This window comes from Fragaria vesca, linkage group LG3 (genome assembly GCF_000184155.1).
Source record: "Fragaria vesca subsp. vesca linkage group LG3, FraVesHawaii_1.0, whole genome shotgun sequence".
In the NCBI taxonomy this organism is placed as follows: domain Eukaryota; kingdom Viridiplantae; phylum Streptophyta; class Magnoliopsida; order Rosales; family Rosaceae; genus Fragaria; species Fragaria vesca.
This window is the reverse complement of record NC_020493.1, coordinates 17,495,928-17,510,565: the sequence shown is the minus strand read 5'-3', so window position 1 is coordinate 17,510,565 and position 14,638 is coordinate 17,495,928. Positions and strand designations below refer to the sequence as shown.

The following is a 14,638-nucleotide window of genomic DNA, read 5'->3' as shown; positions in this document are numbered from 1 at the left end:
TTTTTTTTTACAAATTGGGTTGAATTTTATTTATTTTACCTGATGTTTTGGTATCATTTTTTCTGCAAGTATGTAATGGTTATCATTCAGTAATTGATATATGTCTTTTTTTTACAAATTAGGTTGAATTTTTTTTATTATACCATGATGTTTTGGTATGATGGTATCATTGGTATGGTTAAACTTCTTTCAATTTTTTGTTTTTTTTGTTTTCATCTAACAAGACCTTCAGTGCTTAATTTCAATTTCGTGTGAATTGAAAGCTTTCTCTTGCATATGACTGATACTCAGATTATTATGAAGATGCTCTGAGCTTCTTTCAGATTCAACAGATACTACCTACTATTATAACAACGTGCAGCTAGCAAAGTTACTTAATTGGCTGATTGGAGACAGATTTCTGTTCATCTTGAGAATTGATGGATGAAAAGTACAGCTATTGCCCCCATGCAACATTATTCTTTCAATATCTGGACTCGAGGAGCTCAGGCTGCTCAGCATCTCGGTGTCCATGTTCTTTCTCTTATTAAGTTGAGACATGCGTATGCCCTATAAAACACAGATATTAAGGAAGGGAGTTGCATCAACATCAAAATTACACCAACATCAGCTAGCATCTAAGATAAACAGATGCACACAAATCTAGATAAAAGATGATATTTGAAAATTCAAAATCCATTAAGATAAAACTTCAGTTATTCGGCTGAAGAACCCTTGCATCATTCTTTTTACAACAAAACAAATCCACGAAGGAAGATGATACAAGAAACCTCCTACTTCTACAGAATCTACAGAGAGATTGTGTAGAATGTTAGTTCCACGTTCAGGTGAGATAGTTGAGGATTTCTGCAGCAGTTGCAATGGCACCTCCTGTGATTGCATCAACCAGAATCCTGTCCTTGTTATTGCTGGTGGCTGCAGAAATTACAGCTCCCGTCACTGCACCCCCAATCATGGCATTCTTCTGTAAGACATAATAAAAAAGAAATGAGCTGAGGCAGAATATCCAATTGAAGATTGAAAATGGTTTCTGAAATAAAGTACTTGCAATGGTATGATTGAAGGTTTCTGACAATTCAAGGAGCCAAGTCCGAAAGAAATATTAATAGTTCTTGTCTCTAACTTAATCCCATGAAGAGTTAGCGGTATAGAAGGGGATTTATGAGATTTTAAAAAGAGGAAAATAGAACTGTAATTAAGCTCCGTACAAGAAACATACTAGATATAATCTCTGAACTGGTATTTTTAATTTACATATTCAAAACCCATGGATTATGACAAATCGAGTGACACAGGTGTTTGAATTTCAAATTAGGACGTGGAGATTCTGAAATAATCATAATTTCAGAATATAAATGTGCCTTGAAATAGGCATCTGAGGGATTTATAAGTTAAAATTTTCTGAACACAACAGAATTTTAGCCCTTTTCAAAGTTGCTCATGTATAGTCCAACTAGCAATCTACAACAGACATACCCAGTCTCTTCTGCCACGGATCCTCTCCACACCATACTCTGCTCCCACATAAACTCCAGCTACAGTTCCTGGTAATTTTAAAAGAAGATATAGTTGATGCAACAGTTCTCCGTTTGGCAAAAAGAAAAGGAAGCTGAAACACTATCCCACAAGGCTCATAAACATCATGTATACATAGCGTTTCGCTTGCAATGAAATATGACCCGACTTACCCCAATATGCGCCTTCTTTACACATCTTCTTCAACTACAAGACCAGTACTTTCAGTTAGCACAATGACAAACTTGTAATGTATAAAACAAGGTAACCCCTCAAAACAGTAGCACAGTACGAGTAAGGCCTCCAGAACGCAACAGATCAAATCATCCAATAAACAAAACCAAGTGAAGATGCTCATACTGATTGAAAGTAGCTACTGTTTTCCTAAGAAATAATAAAATAATAGAGACAATTATCTAAACAAGGGACTATTCTGTTACTACTCACAGTCTGCTCAAAGCTGTGGCTTGAAATGCTCCCTGAAACAAGCAACAACATCATCACAAACATAATCAAACACCAACATCAATATCAGCATCACTCAACATTACTTAGTTATTCAAAAGCTTTCATTACATCCAAGATCAAACTCAAAAAAGCTTCAACAATATCCATCAAAGTTTTCCTCTGTCAAATTTCTCAGTCAGGAAAGCTTCTCGATGATCCAACACTAACGCAACAAAGAATGTAAAAAAAATCAATAGGGGAAAGACTCTACCTTTCTTGACGGCATAGTAAGCATCCTCAGCAGCAGCTCTGGTAGCAGCAACCTGAACCAAACCAAACACAAACGTCACCGTTTCACTTCCAAAGCTACAACCAAAATGATCAAAACCCAGAACCAAACAAAGCAAAACACATTCATATCAAAACATAACATATATCAAAAAACCATACAGTTCCAATCTTCAAGAAACCATCAACGGTGATATTGAGCAACGGGTGACCCATGTCAATGGCCACATCAACCTTCGGCCCTGTAACTGACCCAGAAAACCTGGAGCTAGGCATCTTCTTCTTCTTCTCTTCAACTCTTCAACTCTTACACTGAGAGAGACTGTGAGTCTGTGGTGTTGCAGTTGTGGTGAGATTGAAAATGAATGATTGTCTGGGTTCTGGTGCTTTATGTCATAGTTTCTAGAGATGGCTGAGTTTTACCAAACTGCCATTACGCATTGGACGGTGGAGGTGGATCAATGCATGTGATTGTGTAAATGTGTCAATATTCAAATGGGTGCCTACTTTGCTTTGTTTGGCAGTGTTTTAGTGCCCAAGTCTCTCTCTTCTTCCTGTTTCTTGTCACATTAGGTTTTTGTTTTCTTCCCCAACAATTTATCCATACATTGTTGCAGGCAAATGACGCTTTTTTGTTGGGTTTTGTTCCCTGGACATAAATTGCTACTCCATTGCTTGCTCTTTGTGTGAGCTTAACTTCAGGCAGAAGGTAAAGCTTTGGACTTTCAGAACAAATAGAATTTTCCCCTTTAGGATATAGATCCTAATTCATTGTGCTAGTTAGGAGTTATATATGATTACAAGTGCAATCATATTTTATGAACTTTCCAGTTTGTTGCTTGGCCATGGTTTAATATCCTTGCGTATCCTAGATCTTTCAGTACATGAGCAAAAGTGTGGTGAATTCATAACAGTTTGTGTGGAGTCAGATGTGAACTCTTTGGATAGTAGTGAACAGACATTTTGTATGTAACAACAGAAACTAGGGCAAACAACAATGAGATATATCTCATCGAAAAAAACAACAATGAGATATAACTTGGAGAACCTGTAATTAGTCTTGCAATGAGGATAAAAAACACATGACAAACAATGAAAAAGGAGGCAAATTTGGGATCAAGATGATGCAGTTTAGCTGAACACACAGAAAGCAAATTTGTGTGGCACTGGCCAAATTCATTGCTTTAAAATCTACTTTGCTGAAAAACAATATAAACCGAAAACTCAAACTGAGTAAACAGGGAATTTGCCTCCAACTTATTCTGCCCCCAAGGAAAGAAAAGGCACAAAAATAACCCTTGCTCACAACTTCATGCCTTTCATTAGGCTTATACATTGGGGGTGGAAACACAGGCCAAGCACATGACCCATCAACTCGGAAAACCCTCTCATTCTCTCCCACCAAAACCCACACCTCCTTCCCCCCAACCGGAACCATCCTTGCACCATGTGCTTTTAGTCTTGGCCTACAAACACTGGCTTAGTGATCACATCACACACCCACAACCTTACGCCGAGCCGATCAGATCAAGTCAGCATCAGTAGAAGCTGATTGAGTGATGTAGCAGAGAACCCTTCTGCGTCTTGGGGAACAAATGATTCCAGAGACCGCCAAGAGTTGTTGCTTGGGTTGTACATCTCACCTGAGTGCTTGAGGGCTGCATTGCTACCACCACCAACCACAAAGAACCTATCTTTGTGAGCAATGCCATATGCAAATGCTCGCCGGTTCGGCATGTTCTTCAGTGCTTCCCACTGCCATGTTTTTAGATTCAACCGTTCTACCGAGTTCAGGTGAGATAAAGGAACACTATCTGCATTACACCAAGTACCACAAAGTACTGAGTACTTACATGGAGAGAATGTAACAATGTTCAGAACATCCATAATTGCTATTAGCTTGAAATGATGAGCAATCAAAAACAAGATGTAATTATGGTCATCTATTATTTCCATATCTACATCAATCATATTGTGTTAGAACATCTTTAACAATGCTAGCCTTTTTTAAGTTAAATTTTCATCAAATTAGCTAAAATGTCATTTTGGTTAGTGTCACGGGCCCTTAGTACGTAGCAGAATTTTTCTCAACTCTTTTGTTCTTGCAACAATATGCGAGGCTCCGTGATGGCGTCTAGGTTCCTTCTGAACTTCGACCAGCCAAATCTATCTCCCCATACAACGCTTTGGTTCTGGTAGGCGAGGGCCTTATCAAGCCAGGTCTGCGCTTTCATGTATACACATCAACTTTGGTACCTTCTTCTACTAGATTGCAATCTTTTCACACAAGTGTCTACGTCCTTTCTCACAAGTGTTGGGATTCTCTATTCTCTCATGCACACATAGTTTGTGGAACTAGACATTCCTTTTTCATTGATAAACAAACTATTATTACATGGGAACTCGTATTTGGCTTGCCAAGTCTCATTAGGCAAAGTCCAAATCCAAGTCTTTCTACTATAGGCTACGCCCTATATATAAGCCTACTTGCTTGGAAGTTACAACCCAACTTCCCTTAGGTGTTGTGGCATTCATGCCTTTTTTTAGGAGTAGTGGACATCCCCCACTATTATAGGATTATTAACTACCTTATAGATAACCACCAAGATATGCATAACTTCTTTGCCAACTTCCCCACTTTTGGTGTTAGGTAACCGCCCACTAACTTGCTTGTTTTGTGGAGATAACTTCCCACTAACTTGTTTGCTTTGTGGAGATAACTTCCCACTAACTTGCTTTGTCAACCGCTTGTAACCGCCATACACACGTATGCACCCTAGAGTGCATCAACGCGCACCCTTTCGCTCACCCTGCCGAGCACCTTGCAGCCCACCTTTCTTGCACCCTTCTCGCACCTTCGTAGCACCCTGCCGAGCACATTTGACATGCACCCGGCAGTGCACCTTTTCATGCATACTACTGCACCCAACATTGCACCCTGCCAAGTACACTTATCATGCACCCGACACTGCACCCTGCCAAGCCTTTAGGGTCCATGCCGCCTTCCTTCCTTTGGCTTAGATCGTTGCCGCATACCAACTTTCCCATCCCACTAGAGCTTATCCTTGCTTGAGCCTTCATGAGTCCCAGCATGGTGCAAAGATAACCTATGCCGCGCGCCTTTGCCGCCTATAAAGCTTTAGGGGTGTAACAAACCTCCCCCTTTTGAGTTTGGCGACGCCCTCGTTGCCAACGGGTCTTGTACTTCATCTTCTTGCTTGTTGTCCGCTGCTTTCTCCCACTTGGCTGCATCTTTGCTGCCTTTGGTGGCATCATAAACTTTCATTGCCTTTGTGAACTCCTCCCATGCCATCTTCTCCCTCTCCTTGAGCCTCGGCTGATTGCCGTAATTTTTTTCACCAAGGATGTCGAATAACGACTCCTCGTTCATCTTTTCTTGCTCTCCCCATGCAAGCCAATTTGCTGCTTGCTCATTCTTCTTATGCTCGGTCCAAGTGTTGGTTTCCAAGCTCGTCTCCTTCTCGAGACACTCTTCTTCTTCGTCGTCACTTATGACGATGACATCCGGTAGATTTGTGGCTTCCTTCTTCATTTGCTCATGCATCCCACTCTTCATCACCCATTCATACCCAAAGTTCTTCATAACTTGCTTGGTCTCCTCATAAAGTGCACTCCACCTTCGGAAAGGAGGAAACACGCTCAAGGTGAGCATGTCTCTCCAAACCTTAGTGTATAACTCAAATTTCCTTCCCTTCAAATGCTCTTTCCACATCTTCAAGGTCTTGGCTGCCGCAATAGCTTCCTCCTCCTCAAGTGTGTAGGTTGGTAGTAGTGGATCTTCAAATTGCATCATCTCGTCAATGAAAAGAATGTCCCCTTCAATGACAAGTGAGGACATGATGGTGTAGTGCCCATAGTGATAGGCAAATACATCAACATAGACCTCAAGATCCGCATGCTTCATCTCACCCTCCAATGACAACGTGTTGAGTAGCACCATCGAACTCATGATTGCCTCTGAATCTTCTTGTGTTTCTTTCTCTTTGATATTGTTTGCAATTGAGACTAGAGCACTCAATGCTTGCTTTTGGCTGCAATTTTTTTCAAAATGAGGTCCATTGCATATAAAGCATGAAGTAAACCCCTTGTTGTGTGGAAGATCATGGGTAGTGGCCATATTTTTGCTCATTGTGGAAGTAGTGGGTGAGTGGACAGTTTTGTAACCGCCTCTCCCGCTTTCTAGCCCTTTGCCACTCCCTTGGAATGGGTCAACTCCGAATTTCTTGTTTGCCTCTCTCCTCTTGTCTGAATATGCAGGGCTTGTCCGAAAATCCACCAACCTTTCAGATAAGGCTAGTGCAGATTGCAAATCTCCAACGTTTTGCCTTCGTAATTCTTGTTTCGCCCAAGGTTGTAATGCCGCCATGAAGTTAAATAGCTTGTCTTCTTCTGCCATGTTGTGGATGTCAAGCATTAACGAACAAAACTCCTTGACGTACTCTCTTATGAAGGCCATTCTTAGATTCCTTAATGCTTCACGAGCCATCCATGCCGAGTTGCAAGGCATAAACTGACTCCTTAATTCTTTCTTTATAGCATCCCAATTTTCAAGTAGGTGCTCATCTTCATTCTCCTCAGCGTCTTGCACTCTCGTTCTCCACCAAAACTTTGCATCTCCTTCTAGGTACATTGAGGCCATTGAGACTTTCTCCCCCTCCGCTATGCAAGCAGTTTTGAAGTATTGTTTGATGTCCCATATGAAATTCTCCAAGAATTTGGCATTCCTTTCTCCATTGAACATCTTAGGCTCCGAGACTCTAACTTTTTGAATGATGTCGTCCTCCATGTTGAGCTAGGCGTTGGCTGTTGAGCTTTTCACCAATGCCATGTTCTCTTCTATGTCCGTCAATCTTGCATTTACCGCGTCCGATAAAGCATTTAGGTCTTGTATCATGTCGTGGAACTTGGTCTCCGCCTCGGTAACATACACCGTGAATGCTTCTCGCATCCTTCTTGTTTCATTCTTCAATTCATCAACTTGTAGTGAGAGACATATCGCTCCATCACTTGTTGGGGTAGCCGAGAAAATCCTCGACTCGTGCAATGCGGTCTTTCAATGTGTCGCCGGTCATTTGCTAAAGCTTTAGACTTCTTCTCCCTTGTCTTTGACCGAGTATCAAGCGACTCCCTTCTCTTCTTGTAAGTGCTTTAAATGTGCACTCGGTGTTTCAATCCACACCTTTTATGCAACTCTCTCTTGGGTCCGCAATGCAACCTTGCCTCACATGCGCCCGTTGTGTCCTTGAAAGTGGACTTGATCGGAATGGTTCTTTGACCTCCTTCTTTAAGATTTTCTCAAGTGCTTACTTCATCCAGTTACTAGCACTTAGGTGCGTCAAACGACACCTTTTAATGTCCTTGAAAATGGACTTTAGAGTGTCGGCCCCTGCTTTCACTCGTGCTTGTGTCTTTCATACGTTCGACCTCCACCTATACTTCACATCAAACACTGCACACCCGAACTGAAAAGGTGGCAAAGTACCGAGGAATTGTAGATCTGATATCAACTGTCACGGGCCCTTAGTACGCAGCGGAATTTTACTCAACTCTTTTGTTCTTGCAACAATATACGAGGCTCCGTGATGGCGTCTAGGTTCCTTCTGAACTTCGACCAGCCAAATCTATCTCCTCATACAACACCTTGGTTCTGGTAGGCAAGGGCCTTATCAAGCCAGGTCTGCGCTTTCGTGTATACACATCAACTTTGGTACCTTCTTCTACTAGATTGGAATCTTTTCACACAAGTGTCTACATCCTTTCTCACAAGTCTTGGGATTCTCTATTCTCTCATGCACACATAGTTTGTGGAACTAGACATTCCTTTTTCATTGATAAACAAACTACTATTACATGGGAACTCGTATTTGGCTTGCCAAGTCTCATTAGGCAATGTCTGAATCCAAGTCTTTCTACTATGGGCTACGCCCTATATATAAGCCTACTTGCTTGGAAGTTACAACCCAACTTCCCTTAGGTGTTGTGGCATTCATGCCTTTTTTTAGGAGTAGTGGACATCCCCCACTATTATAGGATTATTAACTACCTTATAGATAACACCAAGATATGCATAACTTTCTTGCCAACTTCCCCACTTTTGGTGCTTGGTAACCGCCCACTAACTTGCTTGCTTTGTGGAGATAACTTCCCACTAACTTGCTTTGTCAACCGCTTGTAACCGCCAGCACACGTATGCACCCTAGAGTGCATCCGCGCGCACCCTTTCGCTCACCATGCCGAGCACCCTGCAGCGCACCTTTCTTGCACCCTTCTCGCACCTTCATAGCACCCTGCCGAGCACATTTGACATGCACCCGGCAGTGCACCGTTTCATGCATCCTGCCGCACCCAACATTGCACCCTGCCGAGTACATTTATCATGCACCCGACACTGCACCCTACCGAGCCTTTGGGGTCCATGCCGCCTTCCTTCTTTTGGCTTAGATCGTTGCCGCATACCAACTTTCCCATCCTACTAGAGCTTGTCCTTGCTTGAGCCTTCATGCGTCCCGACATGGTGCAAAGACAACCTATGCCGCGCGCCTTTGCCACCTATGAAGCTTTAGGGATGTAACAATTAGCCACTTTAGAATTGTGTATGCATTCTCTTTTATTTTAGCTAGCATTACATTAATATTATTATTCAAATAAATATTACATAGTTTAAATGTATTTATATATCATGTAAAATATCTTAAAAGAAATGTATTAAATTATAACTAGCCTCATCCGAGTCATTTCGCTCTTTATATCTAGCTAGCGAGATAGCTTAAAAGTCATAATAGCTAAACTTTTGGCTAGTCTGCTGGAGCTCCTAAAATATCCGAAAAAACTAAACACTCTCTCTAAAATAGCTAAAAGTCAAAATAGAGAGTCTGCTAAATATGTTCTAAGAGCATCTTTAACAATGTTAGCCATTTTCAAGTTAAATTTTAGTCAAATTAGCTAAAATGTCATTTTGGTTAGCCATTTTAGAAATGTGGCTGCATCAATACTCTCTATTTTAGCTAGCATTACATCAACATTATTCTTCAAATAGAAATTAAATAATTTAAATATATTTATATATCACATAAAATATCTTACAAAGAATGTATTAAATTATAGCTAGCCTCATTTGAGTCATCTCGCTAGCTAAATATAGCTTTAGCTAGCGAGATAGATAAAAGTTAAAATAGCTCAAGTTTGGTTAGTCTGCTGGAGCTGCTAAAACATCCAAAAAAGCTAAACACGCTCTCTAAAATAGCTAAAAGCTAAAATAAAGAGTTTGTTAAAGTTGCTCTAAGTAATCTAACTAGAGGCTCATCCAAAACCACATCATCAAAGTGATGAGAATTATTATATAAATTTTGACAATTGAGTGCTTGAATTGTCCATGAAACAATCTCGAAAATGTACTCTATAATCAGTGTTCCATTGTGCAACTTATCAATATGATACCTTGAGCATCGCATACCTCTTCTTTAGGTATTTCACCAATCGCTAGAATTGAAAATCGCTTGCTAAAACTCGCACTAATCGGTAGTGTTTTGGTTACCATTGGTAAGCTAGCATCTATTTTTCACAAGCAGTTTAATAGGATTCATTTACAAATGTTTCAAATCGGAAACCTCAGACTCTGTATCATAATAAGAAGCATCATATAAGCCAATGACCTGGACTATGTATGATCGCAATACATACCTAAAGAGCTACGCTTATACCCACCAACAACGTAAATCCATCCATCAAGAATAGCACAGGCAGATCTAAACAGATTGCGATCCTCACAGTTCATTTTAGGCACATCATCAAGAGAATTCTCACTACACGAATAAGTGCACAAAGTGACATAGGGTTCCGGACCTCGCATCAACTTGGCACACAAGAAATGCTGAGGCAAAACCCTAATCACCTGGACTCTAAACTCATAAGGGTTTTGAGGCACAACCACAGAATGAAATTGGGTGGGAGAGCAGAGATAGGCAAACCAATCTGAGTTTGAGAATGAAAATGGGCATGCCTCTTGTTCTTGATTGGATTCTTGGTGATCGACGAGGGTTTTGTTTGGGACCTCGATCATGCAAATGTCTTGAAAGAGTCCGGAATCACAGACCCGACGATGGAATTGCGCAGATCGAAATTGAATTCATCATTTGGTTTTTGGTTTGAAGGTGTTCTACTGAGATACCACATTATGATTGATTTGGGTAAATGCGTGATGACGTGATGGGTTTGGTTATTATGGAGTATGAATTTTGACTAGTGATTAGTTTTGGTGAGTGAACTTAGGATTATAAGTAGGAAGTTTGTTGATCAATTTGATTGGATTCTCTAGTCAGTCTAGTGTAACTGGTGTGTGGTGAGTAACAATCGATAGTGTTCCATCATGGTAGTTTACTTGATCTTAGCACTCACATGTTCAATCCAAAGATCTTTGTCCGGTCAGAATCATTTTCGCTAAAGCAAATTGATCGGTTCTTACCACGATATGACACTCTTTGCCGTTTAACGCATACATGTTTGAATATGTAACATTAATAGATGATCATATTATAGCCCTGTTATTTATTCGTGATGTTTATTGTAATCTAAAGTTTTTTTTTTTTCAATTAGGAAAAGAATCATTAAAACAAAAAAGTCCAGCTACAACCGCCCCCACAAGGTCAAATCGGAAGAAGGCAAAAGCTGAGATGATTTGAGACATTATGACCTAACTGAGCAAGAGAATATGCTGAGAAATATTATTATGTTACTGTGTCTGGTTTAAGGGACATCAAATTTGACATAAATTTTGACACTATTTCTTGATCATTAGATTTTAAAACATTTAAGGGTCTAGATCAATTGTAAATGTGATGTCAACATATAAATAATTGATGTGACAAGTGACATGGCATGGCCTAGGTTTATATTAAATCAAATTAAAAGAAAAGGAGAAAAATTATAAATTAAAATCTAAAGAACAGAATTACAATAAAAAAAAACCAAAAAATACAAAGAAAAATCTATTGTATGATAGTTTGGAATAAGGGTACCCTTGGTTTACTGTACTTAATTAAATATACAGGGTATAGTTTGTTTGTTGAATTTGTATCTCAGTAGCCATTCGGTGAGAAACCCGGATCAATCTCATTATCCAACACATGGCCATGAAGGGCTCGAGCCAAACCCCATTACCAACACTAATATAGATTAATTCAGGAAACGTATAGATAGACAAGCTTTGTATTTGTCCCACTCCGTAACGCATTCCTCTTTGTTCCAGTTACACTTTACAAACTTCTCTAGCTAAATACCACCTGCATATTAACATAAAACTGGGTTCATGGGTCTCTATGTGTTTGAGGATTTGAGAAAGCTGAGAGATTAGGGTTCAATGAAAAGAAGAAGATTGCAAATAAAGAGATTTGGCTGAAGTGAGTTTCTATTGACACTGTACCGATTACATATAGTGAGTACAGAATACTGGCAAGGAAACTAATCCCTATAATGAAGTTCTTACTATCAAACAATACAATTGCCTACATCTCATACATTCCTAATACATAATACATTCCTAATCCAGAAGATATTCAAGATATTCTTAACACTCCCCCTCAAGTTGGAGAGTGGATGTCTTGCACTCCCAAGTTGCGAATCATAGGTACAAAAGCCTCCTTTCCTAAAGCTTTGGTTAATACGTCCGCCAATTGATGTGATGAGTTCACAAACCTTGTAATCACTAAACTGTCTTGAATTTTGTCTCTTATAAAGTGATAATCCATCTCAATGTGCCGCGTTCGTTCATGAAAGACCGGATTTGCTGCAATATGCAATGCAGCTTTATTGTCACAATACAATGTGGCAAGTTCGCGATGTAGGATTCCCAAATCTCTAAGCAAATATTGAAGCCAAGTTAGCTCGCAGCAAGCTCCTGTCATTGCACGATATTCTGCTTCAGCTGAAGAAAGTGAGACAGTTTTCTGACGCTTTAACCTCCATGAAATCAACAAAGGGCCAAGAAAGACACAATAGCCGGTGGTAGACCTCCTGGTCATTGGACAACCTGCCCAATCTCAGTCACAATATGCTCTGAGTCTAAGATCACTCTTAGAAGAGAAAAACAAACCTTGTCCAGGTGCATTTTTAGGGTAACGAACCACTCGAAGGGCTGCCTCCATATGAAGTTTCCTAGGCTGATGCATAAACGGACTTAGAACATGGACTAAATATGTGATATCTGGTCTTGAGACAGTGAGGTATATCAACCTCCCAACCAATCTTCTATAGCGACCTGGATCTTTGAGCAAGTCACTATTATTAGATAACTTCAGTTCTCGCTCCATAGGAGTATCGACAGGGGCTGCACCCAACAGCCCTGCATCCTTAATAATCTCTAGAGCATATTTTCGCTGACAAATAAAGATCCCATTTCTAGATGCAGAAATTTCAATCCCTAAAAAGTACTTTAATTCACTCAGGTCTTTAAAACGGAAATGATTATGCAGAAACTTCTTGATTGCAGCAATACTAACTGGATCATTTCCCGTAATCAATATATCATCAACATAAATAAGAAGAGTAGTGAAAGACTTGCCTTGTTTTCTAGTGAACAAAGAGTAGTCTGCTCGTGATTGCACATAACCAGCCGATCGAATAGCTTCTGAGAATTTGTAGAACCACTGGCGTGAGGCTTGTTTCAAACCATAAAGGGATTTATGAAGGCGACAAAACAAGTGTTCCTCCCCCTGTCTCCGGAGCCCTGGCGGTGGAGACATGTATATCTCTTCATGAAGATCGCCATGGAGAAAGGCATTATTGACGTCCAATTGGTGGAGGGACCAGCCCTGAGCTGCAGCCAAAGCAAGTAAACAACGAACAGATATGATCTTTGCAGTGGAAGAGAACGTGTCCTGATAATCAGTGCCTTCTACCTGAGTGAATCCTTTGGCGACTAGGCGTGCTTTATATCTCTCGATCGAGCCATCAGACTTGTGTTTGATCTTGTAAACCCAGCAACACCCAATTGGACGTGGATCACATTGTACCGATACTGTCCCAACTTAACCACCTTTAAGGTGTTAGGTTTTAATTACAAAAGGCCTCGGTACAATTGGATAAGATCCATCCACATATAAGTTATATTTTATTTGTCACTTTTCTGATGTGGGATCTATTCCTCTCCAATACTTCTAATACGCCCCCTCACGTGCAACCTGACTCAAGGTCCGCACGTGGAATGAATCGGGACGAAACGAACCAAGGGACACTTGGTGACAATCCAATCGGAACATTCCGATGGTGAGACAAGAAGCCGGAACCGGGCGAGAGAATAGAATCCCGGACCGGACGAGAGAATGAACCCAAATCGAACTCATGAGAATTGGAGAAGTAATTGGAGAGGGACCCGCTCTGATACCATGAAAAGAAGAAGATTGCAAATAAAGAGATTTGGCTGAAGTGAGTTTCTATTGACACTGTACCGATTACATATAGTGAGTACAGAATACTGGCGAGGAAACTAATCCCTATAATGAAGTTCTTACTATCAAACAATACAATTGCCTACATCTCATACATTCCTAATACATAATACGTTCCTAATCCAGAAGATATTCAAGATATTCTTAACATTCAAGCGCAAGGACGATATTAGGGTTTATGGACAGGAACATTGATTTTTTTTGTTTTTTTTTTTTTGGTTTTTTGCGTCTTCTGGTTATTTTTATGAGAAATTTTAAATACACACCCTTAATTTCTTAATACACACCTTTATTATTTTATGTTTCTATTGAGATTTTATAGGTAAGCTAAATGACCAAAATAAACATTTATTATTAAAAAAAAATCGCGCTAGAAGTGTTATTTTCAACATTTTCTATTCTAAAATCGTCGAAGGCACGTCTTTTCCCATAACCCCAACTCTTCTCCACAATTCATTTGGGTTGTCTTTTTTTTTCCTTCTTCTTCTTCTTTTTATTTTTATTTTTATTTTTTATCTGTATCAGCTTTAGTTTGATCTTGCAGATCATGTTGTCAAGTATTGCATCTTTATCATGACATGTTTTATCGAATAACTAGCTATCTATTCTACTAGCTTATGAATTTTGAAAACTTGTATTGGTGATTTAGAGTTGGGATATAACAATAATCATTTGATTATAAATTAAACGATGATAACCAAAAATTTCTAGCAAAAATTAGACGAAATAATATGTAAAAAGAAGTACCAAATAGTAAATATATATTAATTATATTAAATAATAGAATATTTCTTAAGGGCATTTTAGACAGTTTGGGATGTGTATTAAGTATAATACTGAAATGAAAAACTTGATAAGTGGTGTATTAAGTAAGAGGTGTGTATTAAGATATTAGGGGTGTGTATTTAAAATTTCTCTATTTTTAT

General features: G+C 39.6%; 2 protein-coding genes across 2 annotated transcripts in view; one reads left to right on the top strand and one right to left on the bottom strand.

Annotated features, from left to right (window-relative positions):
* LOC101313008 (sugar carrier protein C-like) overlaps positions 1–7,854 on the top strand; it is a 9,494-nt gene extending 1,640 nt beyond the window's left edge. Inside the window, exon 2 of the mRNA XM_004295865.1 lies at positions 7,737–7,854. Coding sequence (XP_004295913.1) covers positions 7,737–7,854 — 118 coding nt within the window. The remainder of the gene's footprint in view (positions 1–7,736) is intronic.
* Positions 663–2,754, bottom strand: LOC101290741 (outer envelope pore protein 16, chloroplastic-like). Its single transcript, XM_004294518.1, has 6 exons — positions 2,413–2,754; positions 2,234–2,285; positions 1,963–1,994; positions 1,689–1,722; positions 1,477–1,544; positions 663–964 (listed from the first exon to the last, which is right to left on the bottom strand). Exons 1-6 carry the CDS (start codon positions 2,524–2,526, stop codon positions 824–826), a joined length of 441 nt encoding a protein of 146 aa, XP_004294566.1. The 5' UTR covers positions 2,527–2,754; the 3' UTR covers positions 663–823.
* Positions 7,855–14,638: the final 6,784 nt, after the last annotated feature.

Coding starts and splice junctions, on each gene's coding strand:
- LOC101290741 (XM_004294518.1), bottom strand. CDS start 2,526: ATGCCTAGCTCCAGGTTTTCTGGGTCAGTTACAGGGCCGAAGGTTGAT. Junction 2,286..2,412: donor GTTTCTTGAAGATTGGAACT/GTATGGTTTTTT, acceptor GGTTTGGTTCAG/GTTGCTGCTACCAGAGCTGC. Junction 1,723..1,962: donor GCCACAGCTTTGAGCAGACT/GTGAGTAGTAAC, acceptor CTGGTCTTGTAG/TTGAAGAAGATGTGTAAAGA.